The following is a 23508-nucleotide window of genomic DNA, read 5'->3' on the forward strand; positions in this document are numbered from 1 at the left end:
TATCTAAGTTTAGGAGAAAACTTAGAGGATATAACCAATTAATGTTAATTACTCCGAGGGAGAAAAGGCTATTGAACACATATTGTTAGATTTCTAAATTATGTATAACTTTCTCAAATATTTAAGTCTTCATGCAGATGCATATTTCTTTTCTTTCATTTCATACAAGTGATTTCCCCTATCATATATATTTTTTTACCACCGGCTACCCAGAAACGTCAAAAATTGTCAATACACATTCAGTGTCTGAAATTTTTGTTGCTGTTTTTAGAATAGTGGAGTAGTACAATAACGTGCGTTTCTTTGTTTCCTTTGTATGGAGACTAGGTGTTAATCGACTGTTACGTGACCAGTGTTCTTGATGGTTTCGGGTGACGATTCAAATGGTCGTTTATCGCGTAAAACAACGAGGTCACCGAACCGAAAGTCGAAGAAGGCTGATGCGGACCTAGCGAAGGGGTCTGCGTTGCGAAATGACCCGCCGCCTTCTGTTCACAAGAGGAACCTTTACGTTGTTTCTTTCCCCATTATTATACTTTTTAATATTCTAAGATCATTGCTGTATCAGTTATTTATAGTGTTTAAGTATTTGTATTCGGCTTCCCATCGTTTTATGCGTAAACCGTGTAAGAATGGTGAATATAACCTAGAGGTGGTAGTGAAGGACGGAGCGGTGTCGACGGAGATCGCGGGCGAGATGGCGTACAGCCACAATGTGGGGCCCGGGGACCCACTGCTGGCAAAACAGAAACATCACCATCGGAAAGCTTTTGAGTACATATCAAAAGCTTTGAAGATTGATGAGGAGAATGAGGGTGAGTCAAATATATAAACTATGTAATACTTGTCTAATTAGGCTTATAGGGTAATTGTGTCAGTTTACCGTCTGGTGTCAGTTTCCGTCCACTTGATGGATTAGCAAATAATACATTTCATTTTCATGATATGGATATTGTAAAATGTCTGAAATAAAGTTTTTCAATTGCAATTTACAATTTGCTACTTGCGAAGTATATTTTTTATCTAGATAAGTAGATAAATTGTTTAGATATTAAGGATTGCAATAAGTCCAAATTTGTGCAGCAATGAAGGTTTATATTCTCGTCAAGTGGACGAAAACTAGATCCAGGCGAAAAATAGCGCAATAACCCTATACAATTTTAGTGGGAGTGGCAAATCAAAACAATAAAAATTTAAGAGAATCTGAAATTTATCTTCAATTTTTTTAATCTACTTGATATAGAGCTAGAAAAAGTTTCTTACGACTTGGAGTATCTAATTAGTCATCTCCTAGGTGGCATGGATGGCAAAAAGCCAAAATCTGGCCTAAATATTTGTAAAGGTAGGCCAGCCAGCATTAAAAAATAAAAATCTTTTATTTTTATACAGTTCCACTCAAGCGCAGAAAAATACTATATACCTTAACCACAAAATTGCACTTTACTTTTATTGTTCTTCTTTATTTATCTTGGGTCTTAGGTAGGGAATGCAAATCGGTTATAACCGTAACTGAAATATTCGGTTGTAACCAAAATTATTTGACAAAATTTCATAACCGAATATTGGAAACTCGAATAACCGGTTACGGTTATTTTCGGTTATTTATTTATAACTTAAATTGTATGTTTTTATCATCTAATGAGTACAAAATCCTGCCTTTTTTGGCTATGACGCCTGTGACTATAATTTTTGTCATTCATGGACTTTAATAACTAAAATATACCAAATTTACTTTCCTTATTTATGAAACATTTTTATTGAAAATTGTATCACGTCCAAGGTCATATTTTACTTTTACTGTATTTGGTGTGTTTTATTAAAAAACGAAGACTTTTAGTCACATTCCCTAATACTGTAGGTACTAAAATAAAGATTTTTGTATTTTTTTAATTACTTCATTGTAAATTTATAATTTTTCGTCGAAAATAACCGTAACCGATTATAACCGATATTCGGTTATTTTTCGGGCATAGCCGTAACCGAAATTGGTTATGAAGTTTGGCCGGTTATTGCATACCCTAGTCTTAGGTTAGGGTTTTATAATATGAATATAAAAGTAAAATATAAAAACACAAAACAATAAAAAATACATACATATAAATATAAAAACACAAAACAATAAAAAATACATACATATAAATATAAAAACACAAAACAATAAAAAAGACATACATATAAACACATTATAAAAAACCTAACCTAGGGTGCCGCTGGCAGTGGGGCAAGGCCCAAGCTGGTGGTCAGGGTTATTCTTCTTTATTGTTACGTGTTTTTATAATATGGATATAAAATATTTAATAATTTCAATACCTATTTATTTTAATCCATTTTATTGTTACATACCTACTCTACTACAAAGTTATATCATGTTTATATAAACACACTAAAAAAACAACTTAATGCATATGTATAATGAAAATGCAATTTGAAACAGGTCAGAAAGAGCTGGCAATAGAACTCTACAAGAAGGGCATCTATGAACTGGAGCGGGGCATAGCCGTGGACTGCTGGGGCGGCCGCGGCGATGCCTGGCAGCGCGCGCAGCGGCTGCATGACAAGATGAAGACCAATCTCGGGATGGCTAAGGACAGGCTTCACTTCCTTGGTATGTAGACTGGTTATTATCGTCCGAAACTGGTGTTTTTGCCGAAACTGAAACCGAAGTTCGGTTTTGCTCTAGTTTCTGCCGAAACCGAAACTTCAGTTGTGGACTTATTGTGTTGAGGAGCTGGTTGTACTGGATTTTGGGTCTTTTGTTATGCTAGTGACAGCAGTAGTTTTTTTCCTGAATTTGTTAAGTATTCTGTCCCTATTCTTTTTTAGTTTTTGTGATTTTTTTTTTCAAATAATTACTATAAAATAATATTTGTGTAATATGTAAATACTGAGTCATATTTTTCCAATCATTAATATTCCTAGTTAATTTAATTTTATCTCTAAAGATAACAGATGAGATGAGATGTATTTAACAGTCTCCAAGACTATACTTTTAGTTTTTAACAATTCTTAATATTTCTTCTACTAAAAACAATGGTATAGCTAGTCATGGTATTACAAACAAATCTTGCGCGGCACATAGAATAAATATTTATAGACCTCCTTATGGGAACAACGAATAACAAAAAAATTGTTACAACAAATTGTTCAATTCATATACCTGCCCTATATTCTAGTTCATTATTATTTCGAAATATAAATAAAAGTTACAAAACACCTTCATATTGACCCCAAAACCCGGTAGAATCAACTCTACCTGCTCAAATTCACAATTATAATTTCAGGTTGTTGTATTTGAACGCTTGTTATGTACAATGTGTCATTGTTGCATGATAGCCTTTTTTTACACACCACACATTACATTACATACAGTGGAACCTGGATAAATGGATAAATGCCAAGTTCTGACAGACCTGTCTCACTCCAAACTTTACGTAGTACCGCTACTTGCTAATGCGTCACCTAAAATATTATATTAGTCACAAAAACGTGTGTCACCTTACGGTCGCACTTAATATTAACAATGTTTCAGTCAGTGCATATAAAAAGCCCCAAATAAAGGTACAATTAAAACGCTTTATAAATGTGCCAATGTTTGGCACGTTTTGAATAAAATTATCTGGTAAATTTGGCATTACTTGTGCCTAATTCTATTTATCTAAGTTCCACTGTATTACCAACTCTACCCTCCTACAAATAAGGTTAAATTTAGATATTTTCCCGAATAGCCAACCTAGTCGCGCTCAGTCAGTTGGGCGTCGAAGAAAGGAGCGAGAAAGACAAAAAACCGGAGTCCCCTGTTAAGAGGAGGCCTCTAGAAAAGGCTAAGACGACGTTGCTCGCCCATACTGAAAGTAACAGTGGTCAAACGAAGGCAACGAGTGAAGGTAGAACACGAATATACCCGCTGCATTGTCACCGATAACATGCGAAAAGAGACTTAAATGTGTTGATGATAAGGTTTAATTTTTAACAGCATCTTCCATAATTTCATTGCATGTGTTGAATACATCAAAAGGTGCGTCCAGATCTGGCAAATGCGCTGCTCGCTATGCACGAATCGCTCACAGGTGCCTTTCGTAAACAGAAATTAACGGCACGGAATTGTGGACGTACCTTTACTCAAATTTAACATTAACTTACAAAGATGCATTATTTTTGGGTTTGTTAAGGATTTCAGGACATCACTTTGTGTTATTACGCTTGAACAATTAATAATATACCTACCTTATTTGATTGCATAGAATATCTTCAAAAATTAATGTTGTATGCTGCATCTAACTAAGTGAATGAATTAAATAGAGGTAACACTATATGATTTACTAGTTTAATAAGAAATAGCCCGGCTGTCTGGATTTATATAAAACATAACAGACAATAATTGCCATTGAATTTTAAACCTTACCTCATCTCCTTTAGCTCTCTTTTGCACCATCATTAAACTGCTAAATCGTCTCGCTTTTTCACCCTCGTTGCGATAAGGACGGGTTATCGGCGATAATGCGGACTAATGCTTAGCTTCGTTTGACATAACCTACTGCAAAAACTAAATTACATCCTAATAAGGAATTGAAGATTTTTCTAACCAGTGTGACATTAACATTCACGTGTTTTTAAGAGGTAGAAACAAATTGCAGTAATCTGTAATACTTTTAAGGCCTGTGCACACCGGATGCGTGTGCGTAGACTTGCACGTGCGCATTGTAATGTGCAGATCCTTATGAGAGACGGCACACCGCTTGCGTGACGTATGCGTGGTCGGCTCCAACATTTTAGCGCACGCATGCAGTCGATGTGCTCTGGCCTTTAAAATAAGTAAATTTAAAAAAATGGACTACCTCAAAGTTTGTAAGCAAGAGAAAGCGACTCCCTCTCACAAAAATATCCATTACTACAAAACAATTGGCGTATATTTTATTTGCATGTGGGTTCACTGTGCTTGCATTTTTTCTGTACGCGATTTGTATGACACAAGACGACATTACATAATGCCATCCTTGTATAGCAAAACCAGGATGTCCAGAAAACGCAAACAACCGTATTTGTTCGTAGTAAGGACCATTTTTGTTTGGCCTACGTGACCTATCATCGTGGTTCCGTTTGAGACATGTGGGTGTCATTGACACAGATCTAAAGACTTCTTATTTGCTTGTAAGTTGTAACCAAAGGTTGTAACACTTACGTTATAATGACGCCCACTGCTTACGACTGACCTTTTTTAATTATTTCTAATACGACGTATATGCGCTTTTGACTTGAATGGACATACGACTTTTTGTAACTAACTGTGGTTAATTTCATTGACTGCAAAGAAGCGTATGTGCTTAATTTCCTATTGGACATATGGCGTTTCAGTGTGACTGGAGACTTTGCTAATAACACCTAAAATAGTAATCATATAAGAATTATGTAATGACGTTTTGGTTAAGCCTAGTTTAAAATGATGTTATACAATTTGAGACCTTATATTCTAGACTTAAGGCTTAAATGTATACATATTATTGGATGTGGCTGTATTTAGCATAAATTTGGTTTGCTAATTGTTTCTATAGATATTTATTTCCAGTTGTTGTAAATAATTTGCAAATCTGTCGGACAATAGACGAAAAGTTACAAAAGAACTGGTTACGAAATTTCTTACGTATTTTTGCGGTCTAAGTTTAATGTATTGTTTCATTTGTTATTTTAATTACGAACGTTTAAGTTATGTTATTTAAATTAGGTACGGATGTTTGCTAGTAGGTAAATACAGGGCGAAGACATCTCAAAAATAAATATTATTAACTGAAAATATAAAACGTGATATTTGGCCATTGCAATATTTAGAGTCAGTTGCAAGCGTTTTCCCCAGAAACAATATCAGACACAGATAAAAAAACCGGACAAGTGCTAGTCGGACTCGCCCACCGAAGGTTCCGTACTTTTTCGTATTTGTTGTTATAGCGGCAACAGAAATACATCAGCTGTGAAAATTTCAACTGTCTAGCTATCACGGTTCGTGAGATACAGCCTGGTGACAGGCGGGCGGACGGACGGACGAACGGACAGCGGAGTCTTAGTAATAGGGTCCCTTTTACCCTTTGGGTACGGAACCCTAAAAATAAAGGGGTTTTAGGGATAAAGTAGAGCTCCGACCAATCCCATGAAAAGCATTACATATGTTAATCCTATTCGCAGATAAGATAAAGCTCCTGTTGATCTTCTTGTAGCGATAATCAACTTAAATTACGTAATCAACTAATCACTCATGTCAGAAATATTTCAACTGTAAATTTAAGTTTAGAAAAGCAACTCGTATTGGAATGCCTTCTATCCAGGCCATTGTTATCGTTAAAACACTTCCGACAGAACGGCCACTAAAGCTGTCAGCACGAAAGTTCAAGCAAGAATTTTATGTTTGCTATCCCGCTACAAAAATTGAAACGTCAAGAAAAGTGGAACATCAATGACATGAAAGATTTCGACGTCATGTTGGCCATGTGTGGTGTGGTGTTCAAAGATGAATGTTAAGACAGTTATCTCCTTGTGTCAGTAAATAGCTAAGCTACTTAGGTTAATTTAGGTTTTTTGACTAAACCAAAGTGTAAAAAGTAACAGTGGTTCGGCGGCCTTTGACGTGTACCGAGCTACTAACAATGGCGATGACAGCGATGTACGCAGCTCGGGTGCGCGTCGTCGAATGACTGTATAGATAGACTGTGACTAAACCGTGGGATCATCGTGATCGTCGTCATGAAATTCAAGTACAAATTATGTGTAGGTATTGACTTGTTTTCTAAGCTTCTGATTTGTTATTGAGAATGGAAGTTTGGGCATTCGGCTATATTTAATGTTGCCTTAGCCGTCTTCTGAAATCGATAGCAATTTTCTTCAGAGAAACCCTCAAACCGTGAAGTATTGGGTTTCATTGGAAATCAATATGTCATTTCTCTGGCCCTACAGAGCGGAAAGCTAGGGTGCGCCGATCTATGAACCGGCAGTCATTCGGAAATGTTTACGCTTCGATGCTCCTGATCCTCTGGTATTTGGCCAGTCAATTGTAGCAATTAGTGAGAGAAAGGGCGTAGGCACAAACAATTTACCTGCATAATAACAGTATAGAGTGTTACTGTAGGGCCAGTTAACAGACTTATCAACGTCACACAGAAATTGCTCAGGTAGCACGAGAGGTTAAACAACAACTTTGTCCCCATAAAACAAATAACTATTTCTTGTTTTCCTTTAGGCTTGATTTTGGTTGCAGATCGACCAATCGTCCTATTGTCCCTCGCTAGTCAATCGGAAATGTTTACTCATTAGAACCCCTGCTCCCTTCATGGTATTCCGGCTATTCCATTGTTTATATTAAATCAATTAACAATCAAACGAACTGTAAGGTTGTATCAACATTGAGCAACGAACATTCTTAGGTTGTTTTAGGACCGTGTCTCACTTTAGGCAAGGGGGTGCTTGTCGATCTTATATCATTTGGAATAGAGTTGAATTTTGAACTACTACATATAGAAATGCAACATGGAATCGTTGAGGTGCAGCGCGCATGCCACACCGAAATGGAATGGAATTTATCAACAGACACATACCATTTTCGATGACAGGTGTGGCTTGCAAGTCGAGAATGCTAATAGTCGATAGGATAGAACGTTTATTTTAGCTTACATTTCAACCAGCTTGCTAGAAAGTTTCTCAAGTCGACTAATCATTATTTGTCTGTGAGTTAGGTATCACACTGTTAACTGTACATCGGTGGACCTTATGCCTTTTGTAATAAGGTCCACCGATGTACCTACAGTTAGGAGTGTTGCTGTTTGTACAAGAGAGCACATTGAAATGGCTATAATTTGCGTGACCGTCACGCTGCCTGGCGCCTTTGGGACACATTAATTATGTTATATTTATGTGGTTATAGTTGACATCAGTCCAGTCAATCGACAAGTCATTTAGTGAAAGATCGGTCCTAAAAAGTTTACATTTGTGCCACATCGTGGACTGTATTGATTTACTTAACCCAAAGACATATGTAACTTCGTATAAGATGAATAAAGTCTAAGGAAAAAACGTGCCTCGGAAATCAAGAAAAAGTAATTCTCGGATAGATGGCGCACTCACCTTTAGCCTATGCTCGGCTAGATGGCGTGACGACACCGTTTCATATTTAACAATTTTAACACATAGATACCCTAGTAGCATTTTCGTTGGGGCCTACGGTGCCAACGGTAGGGAAAACGTTGGGATGAGGTTCGTTCCGTAGCCAACATTAATTTTGTATTGGCCCACCATCGCATTTACCAACATTCGTTGTGGCACAGATGCCCAACAATGGGCCTTTGTGTATTTTGGTACCGTTGGCTAAACAACGATAATATTCGTTGGCCCAATGATGACATATATCGCATTTACCAACATTGGCAGTGGCAGTGATGCCCAACAATGGGCCTTTGTTTATTTTGGTAACGTTGGCTAATCAACGATATCATCCGATGGCCCAATGACGACAAATTTCGCATTTACCAACATTGACTGTAGCATTGATGCCCAACAATGGGCTTTTGTGTATTTTGGTAACGTTGGCTAATCAACGATATCATCCGATGGCCCAATGATGCCAAATATCGTATTTACCAACATTGACTGTGGCACTGATGCCCAACAATGGGCCTTTGTTTATTTTGGTAACGTTGGCTAATCAACGATATCATACGATGGCCCAATGATGCCAAATATCGTATTTACCAACATTGACTGTGGCACTGATGCCCAACAATGGGCCTTTGTTTATTTTGGTAACGTTGGCTAATCAACGATATCATACGATGGCCCAATGACGACAAATATCGCATTTACCAACATTGGCTGTAGCATTGAGGCCCAACAATGGGCCTTTGTGTATTTTGCTACCGTTCGCTAAACAACGATAACATTCGTTGGCCCAATGGTGACGAATACCGCATTTACCAACATTGGCTGTGGCACGGATGCCCAACAATGGGCCTTTGTGTATTTTGGTAACATTGGCTAGTCAAAGATATCATCCGATGGCCCAATGATAACAAATATCGTATTTACCAACATTGGCTGTGGCACTGACGCCTAACAATGGGCCTTTGTGTATTTTGGTACCGGTGGCTAAACAACGATAACATTCGTTGGCCCAGTGAGCACAAATATCGCATTTACCAACGTTGGCTGTGGTACTGATGCCCAACAATACCAGTTGAGTTTGCTTGTGGCGTCACTAGATGGCGTTACTGTCTCCAAACATCGAAGTTATAGTTATTTTCTCGATTATTCCGGATATAATCATAATATTTTTTTAAAGTAACTTATACATCTAATAGCTATAACTATAAAATTTATACATAAATTTAAAAAATTGTATTTTACCAACATTTTCGCAATTTAAATCTCAAAACACATAAATCTCGCTTACGAAGTTTCGAAGTGCGGTTAGTATATATACAAATTAGAATGTATAGTAAGTGTACTTGCTTCGGCAGTACATATACTAAAATTGGAACGATACAGAGAAGATTAACAACAACTGCTGCCTAGCCTAGGGCCTTCATGTGGATACAACCAATTCCTAGTTGCCTACAGTAGTGTGTAATTGTAATATTTATCAGCAAAGGCCCAACGTCGTATTACACAACCACTTACTTAACGTAGGGTAACTGTAGGACTCTTAAACAAAAGCCCATTACATAATTAGACTGTAGGCACACTATAAATTACACAACTATTTACCTACGGTAGTATTGTAAGAATCCTACACAAGGCCCAACGTTAAAGTTACAATGTTGGCCCTTTGTGGGACAAGCTGTGTTGGGCCTTCAACCTGGTGCACGACTACCTACCGACCTACCTGACTTGCCGTTGGGTAATTGTTGGATTTGCAAACAGAAGCACAACGAAAAAATTGCCCTTTTTTATTTTTTTGCAGTTGGCCCTACAGCAAGCCATACGGCCAAATGTAACAATTAAACCAACCATCAAACAAATGTGTATAGGCCCAACCACAGCCCAACCAAAACCACCACCGTTGAATAATTGTATGATTTATTTAAATAGGCCCAACGATAAAATTACTCTAATGGCCCTCTGTTGGGAATCTTCGGGAGGGCCTTTGTCGAGGGCCCTCCAGCAAATCGTACGGCCAAATGTAACAATTAACCAACCATCAAACAAATGTGTATAGGCCCAACCACGGCCCAACCAAAACCACCACCGTTGAATAATTGTATGATTTATTTAAATAGGCCCAACGAAAAAATTACTCTTATGGCCCTCTGCTGGGAATCTTCGGGAGGGCCTTTGTTGAGGGCCCTCCAGCAAATCGTACGGCCAAATATAACGGTTGCCCAACTAATACGTAAACAAAGGCCCAACAAAATCCCTACAAGAAAATGCTATTAGGGTATCAGTGAATGAACATGGGTCAAAATTATATAAAAATAAAAAAAATCATTTATCCATATAATATATATAATTTTTTTTGATAATTTTATACGTTTTCATTTTGAGTTTTAGTCGGTGTCGATAGATGGCAGTAAATTTACTGCGACTGCAAAATTTACTATGACAGGACCCCTCTATACTATCTATTCTCTTTGCTTAACTCCAGCTACTTACCATTTTATTTATGGCATTTCAGTAAGGTACTATAGATTAAGATGCAATGAGAAATCACCGTTTCCACATCCGACAACATGGTATATTTTAGCTGAAAAAGTCTCATTTCTGTTTTAAATCCCTTCTCCTTTTATGAATGGAAAATATATGAGGTATGCCTGACGGTATCTAACACAATGATACCTAATTAGTAGTATATGTACCTAGTGATATCTAATTAGTAGTATATGTACCTAGTGATATCTAATTAGTAGTATATGTTACAATGGTGTCATGGTAACATATACTACTAGGTACTTACTACTTAATTGCGAAGCGACCCAAAATGAGTCTTGGCCACCGACACGAGTAAACGCCAGTTGGCCCGATCCTGCGCAATCTCCCGCCAGTTATTGGCTTGAAGATCGCGCAAGTCCGCTTCAACCTCATCGCCCCAGCGATACCTGGGACGTCCGATCTGTCTTCGCCCTACCGAGCATCCCAGATATACTCGTACCTTTAGCGCCGCGATCCTAATCCATTCATAATACGTGGCGAAGCCAGCGGAGGCCGTGGGCTTTTGTCTCGCCGATAATATTGGGCGCAGCCGTAGTAACATATAGTAGCTAATAAATTTAACGTGTATAACCTGCCTATTGAATCTTAGCACCTAAATTGATGAACATGATATGATATATTTATTCAGGTGTTTGTTTGTAAGGCGACTCGTCCGAGATACGAGAGCGTTTATTCTTAATTTACTTAAATGTTCTTCGAAAATGAAGAAATCGCATCAACGCCATAATTGTTAAAAAATAATCCGAAAATGAACTAGAAGTAGAACCCGCTATGAAAGTGACAAAAATTTGTAATCTGGCTCACTTTCGATTTCAAGCACGTTACCTACTGTACTTTTACTCTAATTATCTTTCGTTTGCATATATAGATGGTCAAACATATCTTGTCAGTAGAAAAAGGCGCGAAATTCAAATTTTCTATGAGACGATATCCCTTCGCGCCTACATTTTTCAAATTTGCCGCCTTTTTCTACTGACAAGATCTGCTTGACCAAGTATATTAGCAGAAAATCGTCCTAACTGTTTACTGACAATTCGTAAACCTTATTGTGACGACATAAGGTCCACCAATGGTTAGATAAAAGTATTTGTCCATTTAAGTGATCATCTCATTTGAACACGACTGTGAGCGTAGCCTTTCCTTGTAAAAAATGCGTCGTGACAAAATATTTGCACGATTTTTCGTCTATTGTGCGATGGATAATGATTTGCGAGTGCACAGTTTTTTTCACGATTTCATTGTAAAGCACATTATATCTGCCAATAGACCCGTTATCTTTCAATAGTAGAAGATTCCACTTTCATCTTTATAACAAACGATTATAACTGAACTGTTTTTATTATAAGTACTTAGGTACATCTTTTGACTAGCTAAGCTTACTTTGCACTGCCTTGGCAAACGACAGTGTGGAAGTGACACAAACGTAAAATTCACACTAAAATATGACGTTTTTAGTAGCCCAGACAGTGCGGAATTAGCTTAGACGCACTCCATAAACTAACTTATAAAATACAATAAATAATCTGTGACTAACAGACTGGAAGTGCTTTACAGCGTTAATATTAATCTTCAATATGTACTTAACCTTTTAACCGCCGTAGACTGATATATAAGACGAATAAAATCGGGCTCATTTCGCTGCGGTCTGATAAATACGACAAAACTTCGTGTACCTTCGTATCGTCGGCGACACAAGCAAGCTCAATGAAAAATTCTATGGCTGTTAAAAGGTTGATCATTTTTTCAATAACAAATTGATAATGCATCATTGACACCAGTGGCAGGCCGTAAGCTGACAACAGGCGGCCGTCGGATGCCCAGCGGCTCCGGACCTCTAATGAAGTCCCAGACATTACCACGATCCATGGGACGATCGTCGTCTCAACCAAACAGCTCAACGTACACCCGGTATCCGGTGAAACCTGCCTCAACACCGCCTGCAGTGAAGCGGCAGTTATCGGTGAGTACTATACTCTGTATCTATCTATCTATCTATAGGTATTTAAATAAAAATAAACAAATAATTTGTATATTTCCGGGTAGTTATAAAATTTATTGGTCAACCAACCAAATACAAAACCTGTCACTGAACGACCTGACTTTAACCTACATTATTTGATCAAGTAATGTTTTCATCTACTCTTAACTGGCTTAAGGAGCCATTTGAGGGTAATTTTGTTTACTTTTATTTAAATACCTAAAGATATAGACTATACATTCCATCCGACCGACACATCATACATTTATCAAGATACTATAAACATCATTCCGATCTAGCACCGAAAGCCGACATTACCACTAGTGGGAGTAAAGTTATCGGTGAGGCTTAAATCCTGTGCGACTGACATAGAGCAGCAGACGATAATTATATTTTGTGAGAACCTACTAAGAATTCCGGCCAATATGCAATGAAATCCGAGACCATAACCACCATCCATGAGACGGTCATCGTCTCAACCAAACAGCTCAACATACACCCGGTATCCGGTGAAACCTGCCTCAACACCGCCTGCAGTGAAGCGGCAGTTATCGGTGAGTACTACATTCCATCCGACCGACACGTCAGACATTTATCAAGATACTATAAACATAATTCCGATCTAGCACCGAAAGCCGACATTACCACTAGCGGGAGTAAAGTTATCGGTGAGGCTTAAATCCTATGTGAGCGACTCTGCTACTTTATGTAGCAAACGATATACTTTGTGAGATAGTAGTTCTGTCCATAATGAGGCGGTTATAATCTCAACCCAAAAGCTCGACGTATAGTATCCGTAAAGCGGCAGTTATCGGTGAGTTTCTCTATGTGGGATACTAGACATAGTGTAGGACATTTTGTGAGCTACTAGAAACCGGCGAAACTTGCCTCAACGCCACCTGCAGTGAAGCGAGTGAGAACAGTTATCAGCGAGTTCCAAATACTATAAAGAAAGAAAGGAAACACTATGCGGTAACTTACCTAAATCCACTCGTCCCGTTTACTTACTGTTTGATAAAGTTTGTGATTTCGGTTCTTGATGAAAATAAATCCTTGATTAATGATTACATAAAAACATTATCAATCGAAGAATAAATATACCTGCTCTTCTGTATTATTTTTATAATACATTATCTACATAGCTCTTAAAGAAGGCACTGTATCAACATAAATATTGACCGACCGGACCAACCAAACACTTATTAAAACTAGGTTAATTGAACCTCATCAATCTACAGCCGGTAGCCGCATATGTGACACGTGGAATCTGTTTTTTGGCTAGTCATAATATAATGGGTTTTATCATTTAATCACTTAGATAATAAGTATAATTTTTACTCACGGTCCAGGGCGTGGATCTATCTTACTAAACATAATAGACCTTATCATTTACTTTATAACTGTCACTTTGCACCTCACCCATTAGCATCACTCTTTATCGACTAACGCCAGAGCGCGTATCAGGTCCCAGTCAACGGATCCCCAGTACGGCGCGCCGTTAGATCCAACAGAGGCACTCCGACTAGGAGCCGGACGCCGCACCAGACGCTCACGGTCCGGGGTGTGGACCTATCTCACTACCTAAGCATAATAAAGCATTGCACTTTACTCACCAACATCACATTCTCTTTATTTACTAACGCCAGAGCGCGAATCAGGTCTCAGTCAACGGATCCCCAGTACGGCGCGCCGTTAGATCCAACAGAGACACTCCGACTAAGGGGCCGGACGCCGCACGAGACGCTCACGGTCCAAGGCGTGGACCTATCTCACTACCTAAGCACAATAAAGCATTGCAGTTTACTCACCAACATCACGTTCTCTCTATTTATTAGTAACGCCAGAGCGCGTATCAGGTCCCAGTCAACGGATCTCCAATACGGCGCTCCGTGGGATCCAACCAAGGGACTCCGACACGATGGCAGCAGACGCTCACGGTCCGTGGCGTGAACCTATCCCACTATCTAAGGATAATAAAACTTATCATGTCCATATCCATACTCGTAATAAGACTCACATTGCACCTCATCCATTAACATCACGTTCTCTCTATTTACTAACGCCAGAGCGCGTTTCAGGTCCCAATCAACGGATCCCCAGTACGGCGTGCCGTGGGCTCTAACCGAGGGACTCTGACTATAATCACCCTTAACAGCTAGACCATAAGACTCACATTGCACCTCATCCATTAACATCACGTTCTCTCTATTTACTAACGCCAGAGCGCGTATCAGGTCCCAGTCAACGGATCCCCTGTACGGCGCGCAGTGGGATCCAACCGAGGGACTCCGACACGAAGCCGGACGCCGCAGCAGACGCTCACGGTCCGGGGCGTGGATCCGAAACTGGTGCAGCTGATACTGGACGAGATCGTGGAGGGAGGACCGAAGGTGCAGTGGGATGACATCGCTGGGCAGGAGGTGAGTTCGATTTAGAAAATCATAGATAGCCCCGAGCCGCCCAATGTACATTAGGATGTACACTCGGTTTCGATGGAATGTCAACCATAATTAAAAACAAAGTAGGTAGCATTTCATTTGTCTTGTAAACACTTTTTGAAAACCTAATTGAACACATTACAAGATTCTAACTTCCTTGGCTATAATTTTGTATGGTGGGAGGCACGAGGATAGACAATAGTTCAATGGAAATGGCAAATAGTTAAAAGTTAATTTAGCAGTTGAACCCAAGTGCAACTGCTAAATTAACTTTTAACACATTCGACACCGCGTACCCGACTCTCGGGCACTCGTAAACTTTACTCAGATGCCGGACAACCCGCCCAGCGGGTTGTTTTGTACGCAGATATAGACGACCGGTTTCTGGGGTAGTGCGCCGTTTTTTGCCCGGTTGCGAAAGTGTTAACTGAACTTTAACTTTTAAAAAAATCAGGCAAATATGACCCAAGACCCAAGTCTTGGGTCATATTTGCCTGATTTTTTTGCCATTTTTAACTAATTAAATTTTATGTTAATAAGTTTTATCACAGCATACACACTCTTTACGATAAATTTTAGATTCACACGTAATCTATCCTATTACCTTCTTTAGTTCATTTCTTTTTCTCGAATCTCGTCTTTACAGTTCATATCCTTTTTTTTATAGGCAGCAAAGCAAGCGCTTCAAGAAATGGTAGTGTTGCCTTCTCTAAGGCCAGAACTGTTTACGGGCCTCCGGTCGCCAGCCAAAGGGTTGCTGTTGTTCGGACCTCCGGGGAACGGTAAGAAAAATATTTCACGAGAAAAACGTTTGGAAAACTTTAACACGCTACGGTTTTTACCCTAAAAAAAACCATTATGTTTCAAAGTCGGTTAAAAGTTTTGCCTGACTCGCCATAAAACGTATCCATAACACCTCACGTGCATGTTGAAAATCCTAATGTTTTTGTCCTAATTAAATTGATTAGATAAACATCAACGTCAGGTGGGAGAACTGACTGTAGGTACTTTAGGGGCTAAACTTAGTAAACTTATAAATATACTATCTAGTGATGTGCCGTGGGAATTTCCCTGGAACAAGGAATATTTCCATATGGGAAATTCCTGGGAAATTTCCCGGTGTTCCCGGGAAAATTCCCCAAACAGGGGAATATTGAAACAGATTAAGTGTATTACAATTTTAATTAAAGCTAGCTATAACGACAAGTAACTGCGTTTAGTAAACTAAAGTAGCCTAAAACCGTAAAATGCAAAGTGGCTTCCCAAAATAAAACTTGGAAAGTGGATTTGCTTACAACATTCGACACTTCGCCATCTCTCTCGCTAGCTCGGTATCATCATGAGAATGATCCAGATAGAAGGTTCGAACCATACTGTTCTACCTTAGAGATGGCTAGGGGGCGCCACAAGCCTTCAGTAGGAAGTGCATATACTTGGAAAATTTGACTAATGTCGCTGTGGCCCGGTGGCCGAGTGGTTCAGGCACCTGCCGCGATAGCAGAGGACGCTGGTTCGATTCCAGCCTGGGGCACTGGAGGCCTTGGTCACTTTTTCTTAGTATATGACATTTATTTCAGTTTATAATTTATATAGTAGTGTTTCTACTTGATAAAAACAAATTAAAATATTTTCTGAAAAATAATTTAATTTGTTCAAATACTTCATAGTATTCGACACTTCGGATGTTTAAAAAAAAATATGGCATCACTTTAAGCCCCCGATGTACTTGAATGCGAAGTCAGATCATTTCGAAATCTTCTCCATACAAATAGATACGTACTTATTTTTTTTTTTTATCTCCTAAAAATTATGGCTACAGATTTTTTTTTATTACATATCTTGATAATGTAATGCAAAAACATTTACAAGAACCCGTCCTTAACACTCGTATGTAGAAGAATTTCTTGGTAAAAAGCTTACGGAACTCCACTATTCTTATTAGTACCTAACTTATTTTGACCCTGATTAAACTGTGATGATTTGTATCGATTTTGTTGAATAATGGCGTATTATTGTAAAAAAATATTTTGGCCGAGAAATCATTCCCAGCAACTATGGGAAATTTCCCAGGAAGAATGGGAAATTTCCCGGGAAGAATGGGAAATTTCCCGGGAGTATAGGGAATTTTCGTAGGCGGATGAGATACAGTTTATAATGTTTTAAAAAAAAGTTTAAGATGCTAAGTGTTGACTGAATTTCTGATAATAAAATAGTATATCCAAAGACATATGTAACTTCGTATAAGACGAATAAAGTCTAAGGAAAAAACGTGCCTCGGAATTCAAGTAAAAGTCATTCTCGAATAGATGCCGCACACACCTTTAGCCTATCCTCGGCTAGATGGCGTAACGACACCGTTTCATATTTAACAATTTTAACACATAGATATCAGTGAATGAACATGGGTCAAAATGATATAAAAATAATAAAATTATTTATCCATATATATTCATTTTTTGATAACTTTATACGTTTTCATTTTGAGTTTTAGTCGTGTGTCGATAGATGGCAGTAAATTTACAGTGACTACAAAATTTACAATGACAGGACCCCTCTATACTATCTATTCTTTTTGGTATATCTATGCGCCATAACAAAATTCCCCCACTTTACCTTCATATGCCCTTTCCCACTAAGGGAATTTTCCCGGGAACGGCACATCACTAATACTATCCAAGTTTCCACTTTGTATTGTGGGAAAAAAAGACGAACAAAGCGTGAAAAACCTGGGCATCACCTCCGCACTGGCACGTACACAGCTAATTTTTCCCATTTCCCATATAATAAAATAAAGTGACATTTCTATTGGCCAATATACTATACTACCCAATACACACTACAAACGAAAATTTGCACTTTTTTTTTTCAGGCAAAACCCTCCTCGCCCGATGTGTGGCCGCAGAATGCTCAGCCACATTCTTCTCTATATCAGCCGCCACTCTCACCAGCAAGTATGTTGGCGATGGAGAGAAAATGGTGCGCGCGCTGTTTCAAGTGGCCAGGGAACTGCAGGTAATAACAGACCATAGGTGGACTTTATCTCTTCACAATAAGGTTTAAGAATGCTTGGCGACATTTATCTCTATATCGGCCGTCGTTGCTCAGTGCTCGCTTAGGATACTTTCTCAGTTTCTTTCATTCCTGTACTTTATTTATTACTATTTGATTTCAATATTTGCCTAATTCTTTTTTGTTCTATTTTCACAGCCCTCAATAATATTCGTGGACGAGGTAGACTCGCTGCTCTGCGAGCGGTCATCGAGCGAGCACGAAGCCTCGCGACGGCTCAAGACAGAGTTCCTCGTGGAGTTCGACGGCCTACCAGCCGCGGGTGCCGACCGGCTCATTGTGATGGCCGCTACTAATAGGCCGCAGGAGCTGGATGAAGCCGCGCTCAGGTATTGTTGACGACGTGAACCCTATTGCTTCGAGATAAGGTCTACAATGTTCACACTCAATATTCGTGGACGAGGTAGACTCGCTGCTCTGCGAGCGGTCATCGAGCGAGCACGAAGCCTCGCGACGGCTCAAGACGGAGTTCCTCGTGGAGTTCGACGGTCTGCCAGCCGCGGGTGCCGACCGGCTTATTGTGATGGCCGCTACTAATAGACCGCAGGAGCTGAATGAAGCCGCGCTCAGGTATTGTTGACGAAGTGAACCCTATTGCTTCGAGATAAGATCTACAATGTTCACACTGAATATTCGTGGACGAGGTAGACTCGCTGCTCTGCGAGCGGTCATCGATCGAGCACGAAGCGTCGCGACGGCTCAAGACCGAGTTCCTCGTGGAGTTCGACGGTCTGCCAGCTGCGGGTGCTGACCGGCTCATTGTCATGGCCGCTACTAATAGACCGCATGAGCTAGAGAAAGCTGCGCTCAGGTATTATTGACAAAGTGAACCGTATGGTTTTGTGATAAGGTCTACAATGGTTGGCTAAGCGCGATCATCGAGCGCGCACGAAGCCTCGCGACTGCCAGCCTCGGGGGCTGACTGGCTTATTCTTATGATCGCCACCAATCGCCCTCACGAGCTGGATAAAGCCGCGCTCAGGTTAGTTCGGCTCAGGCGGCGTGAGGTTATTATTCCATTTGGGGCGTGACTATTCTTTATTTAATACTTTTACGTTTTCTGCGACGAAAAATGCGTTAGGAATTTAGTTGACACTCGTAGATTTAATTAAAATATTTATCGAATGTTCCAGACGCTTCCCCAAGCGAGTATACGTGTCACTCCCCGACCTTCGGACCCGCGACCAGCTGCTCCGCGGGGTCCTGGCGCGGGGCTCGGCAGCGGCCGCGATAACGCCCGAAGAGTTGTCCCGCCTGGCGGCGCTGACGGACGGTTATTCGGGCAGTGACCTTACTGCGTTGTGTCGGGACGCCGCGCTGCAGCCGATCAGAGGTGAGCTGGGTCACAGAATAAATAATAGTACTAGCTACAGAAGACTCACTCTCTAACAAAATGCGTCTGTTACGGTCAGGACAGGTATGGCCGCTAGGTGGCGACAGCGCCACGCGCGGCTTATGACTAGCCACCAAAATTGGTGTGGAACGGATGTACTTTTAGCTACCTCTAGCAAAGCGACGAAATCGCGGAGTGAGCCACGCCTGGCTGGGCGACGAATTGCGGGCTCGACCGGAGCTAGATGTTAGGTAATGTACAAAGATAATAAACCAAAGTTAGCTCTTGCGGGACTGACAGTGTGGTTTCACCTAGCTGCATTTGAATAGAGGTAAGATGAACAAGCCGAATGATACTGTGTGGAGCTGGCTGGCGAGCTTTGGCTCGACTAAGGAAGAAAGCTATATTTTAAAATTCAATTTTAACCTAGTAATAATTATATTAACGGAAAAACTAAAAAGTTTAGATCTAGACCGAGTTTTGAATCCTTACAGTACATTATTTGTCCAAAACGTCACTTTCTGACACAAACTGTGAACTGAACTGAAAGAATTCAAAAAGTGGCTGGTTAAAAACTTCAAGTACCTATTTTAATTTCACCGTACATAAAAAAAAATGTTCGTATAATGTACCAAAAATTTTAATTACCAACATTTGTCCCCAGAACTCGACCCCGAGGAGGTAAAGTGCTTGGACCTGTCGCTAGTGCGGCCAATCACGTTCCAGGACTTCATGGACGCGTTGAAGCGGATCCGTCCGTCCGTGTCGTCACACAGCCTAGTGGGCTACGAGAAATGGTCCGTGCAATATGGGGATCTCGGGCTATGAACCAATACAGGTAAATAAAACTGTATTCTAAGAGTCTTTATTTCCTCTATGTAAGGTTGAATTTCGTATGAGATGGGATCCGTCCGTCCGTTTCGCCACACAGTCTCGTGGGCGACGAGAAGTGGTCCGTGCAATATGGGGATCTCGGGCTATGAACCAATACAGGTAACTTGAACCTTAGTGCCTTGTGACAAGGTTGATTTTCGGTATAATATGAACGCGTTCGTACGGATCCGTCCGTCCGTGTCGCCGCACAGTCTCGTGGGCTACGAGAAGTGGTCCGTACAATATGGGGATCTCGGGCTATGAATCAGTACGGGTAAATTGAACCTTAGCGCCTTGTGATAAGGTTTATTTTCGGTATAATATGAACGCGTTCAAACGATCCGTCCGTCCGTGTCGCCGCACAGCCTAGTGGGCTACGAGAAGTGGTCCGTACAATATGGGGATCTCGGGCTATGCTATACAGGTAAATTGAAGCTTAGCGTTTTGTGACAAGGTTGATTTTAGGTATAATATGAACGCGATCATACGGATCCGTCCGTCGTGTCGCCGCACAGTCTCGTGGACTACGAGAAGTGGTCCGTGCAATATGGCGGATCTCGGGCTATGAACCAATACAGGTAAATTGAACCTTAGCGCCTTGTGATAAGGTTGATTTTCGGTATAACATAAACGCGGTCATACGGATCCGTGCGTCCGTATCGCCGCACAGTCTCGTGGGCTACGAGAAGTGGTCCGTACAATATGGGGATCTCGGGCTATAAACCAATACAGGTAAAAAATTTAACTTTAGTGCCTTATGATAATGTTGGAAATCAGTTAACAAACATTTCATGGTATAAAACATCAAATTTTAAAGTCTAGAATCTAGCTAGACAATTCAATCCTTTGAGTCGTACTGCTAAGGGTGAACATTTGTCAAAGAAATCTTACGTTCAAATGCATACCAATACAAACCTTATATGAGGAAGTGGCTCCTACATTCAATAGAATAGATACATATATGGTTTTTTCAACTTTTTTCCTTCGTTTTCCTTTATTTCAAAAATTGTAATTTCGTTAGCAGATATCATAATTATAGTCTTTCGGCACAGACTATATCTCTGTTGAATTGAAAAAAAAATGATATATTGAATTTGCAGGTATTGCCAAGGTTGAATAAACAAGGGTGAGTCAGTAATTGTAAGCAAGTACGAGACGACACTACGCTCAAATGTTAAACTTTCCACTCGAATATTCCCTCGTAGTTCTATTGACGTTTTATATTAGTTCTTTATGTTTATTCTGAATGTCATCTAGTCAGATTTCAACTGTCACTGTCATGTTTTAAACGTGTATAGAAATAATGTCGTTTAGGCCCTTTTATTATTCACTTTAACACAACGACTGTTCTTCGTAATAATGATATTTTTACTCTATTAATCCTTGGAGTCCCAGGGGTCTCAATTTGCCAGAAAAGCGGCATGGTTGTTATCAATTTAGAATTGTACATAATTGTCATTTGTGACGCTATATCGCGTTTGTGGGACTCAAGGGTGCCACATAAAGATCTGGATTTATTACCTGAGCCAAAGAGAATTTGAAATAGCTCGTTACTGTCATGGTAAATTATGTAGCTACAGTGCAGTTAGTGCCATCTTTCGACAGAAGATTAAAACTGTTAGAACGCCTTTTGACTTTGATCGTTATTATTTCACTGATATGTGTTAACTTGTTAAATATTAATATTAACGACATCTACTCGAGAGTAGGCTGAAGGTTATAGCGCCATCACTCGAAAAGATTGCACCATACCTTTGGCCTACAGTCGAGTAGATGGCGTTAATATTAATATTTAACAAGTTAACACATATCAGTGAAAGAATAAGGATCAAAGTCAAATGGCGTTCTAACAGTTTTAATATTCTGTCGAAAGATGGCATCAGTAAATTTACAGTGGCTACATAATTTACTTTGACAATCCGCCTCTATCTATACACTCTATTCTCTTTGCCTGCTTGCTATGAGCTATGTGTGCGACTACTTATTTGACGGTATTTATATGCCAAATACATAGTCGAAATATTTGGACTCACGAAAGGTCACATTTACGCACATAGCGTTTACAAATTGATAAATATGTTTTGTTTAAAAATAATAGAAAAACAAGTTTTACGAATTTAATGTGATATTGAAAGGGCATAAGAGACAAACTGAAAACATATTCAATGTAACATTTATACCAATCTTCAAATACTTGCCATTAAAACTGTCGAACAAAACTCAACTGTGGGGTTAGCATGTACAAACAGTAACACTCCTAACTGTACATCAAGGCATAAGGTCCACCGATGTACAGTTAACAGTGTGGGCGATGTTACCATGCTCGTCGGAATCAAAAGATAATGAACCTTAGTAGGTTGAATGTAAGATTTATTCTCAAGCGACTGGATTTTAATATCAACATGCAAATATAAATTTGTATGAGAAAAAATGTCGCAGGCGTGGCTCACTCCGCGATTTCGTCGCTTTGCTACAGGTAGCTAAAAGTACATCCGTTCCACACCAATTTTGGTGGCTAGCCATAAGCCGCGCGTGGCGCTGTCGCCACCTAGCGGCCATACCTGTCCTGATCGTAACAGACGCGTTTTGTTAGAGAGCGAGTCTTCTGTACCTAGTACTATTATTTATTCTGTGCCGGCGTATGGAAAAAAGTATTACATATTTTATAAAGAGTAGTACTGTTAAACTGACTGTACTTGTTATCCCCATAGTATTAATATTAAGTCTTAAATAGTATTATGGTGCAAGTCAAAAAAAACCTTACAATTATGAGACCTAAATGTATTTTTCCCAATTTTTACAACTAGCAACACAGTCAATGTTGTAACCTACTATAATATTAATGAAATATTGAAAACTTTTCTGAGGTTTATAATTTTTCACACCAATGAATATGGCGTTTTATCATTTATCAATCTCATAATAGATTATCCGTATTTGAAATGTACAGTCAACATCAGAAGTACTTAACCGAGTTGTAAATTTTCTTGCCAATATATTATTGTTGAGAGACCTAAAGCTTGTGGAGATCGTTTTGGATACTTCGCTCGCTTAATTACTTCTGGAGCTCTCACAGTACAAATTATACAATAAGAAAAATGTTTAAAAATCAAATATTTTTTTTATTTTTGCCTCAG

At 39.5% G+C, this 23508-nt stretch overlaps 1 protein-coding gene across 1 annotated transcript; it reads left to right on the forward strand.

The window, feature by feature from the left end:
* Positions 1–243: 243 nt before the first annotated feature.
* On the forward strand, positions 244–21809 carry LOC134799616 (spastin). Its single transcript, XM_063772055.1, has 10 exons — positions 244–815; positions 2435–2605; positions 12459–12640; positions 14893–15078; positions 15764–15878; positions 17966–18108; positions 18304–18494; positions 19299–19498; positions 20163–20336; positions 21472–21809. Exons 1-9 carry the CDS (start codon positions 362–364, stop codon positions 20324–20326), a joined length of 1806 nt encoding a protein of 601 aa, XP_063628125.1. The 5' UTR covers positions 244–361; the 3' UTR covers positions 20327–20336; positions 21472–21809.
* The last annotated feature ends 1699 nt before the right edge of the window (positions 21810–23508 follow it).

The sequence above is a fragment of the Cydia splendana genome, chromosome 18 (assembly GCF_910591565.1).
Source record: "Cydia splendana chromosome 18, ilCydSple1.2, whole genome shotgun sequence".
In the NCBI taxonomy this organism is placed as follows: Eukaryota; Metazoa; Arthropoda; class Insecta; order Lepidoptera; family Tortricidae; genus Cydia; species Cydia splendana.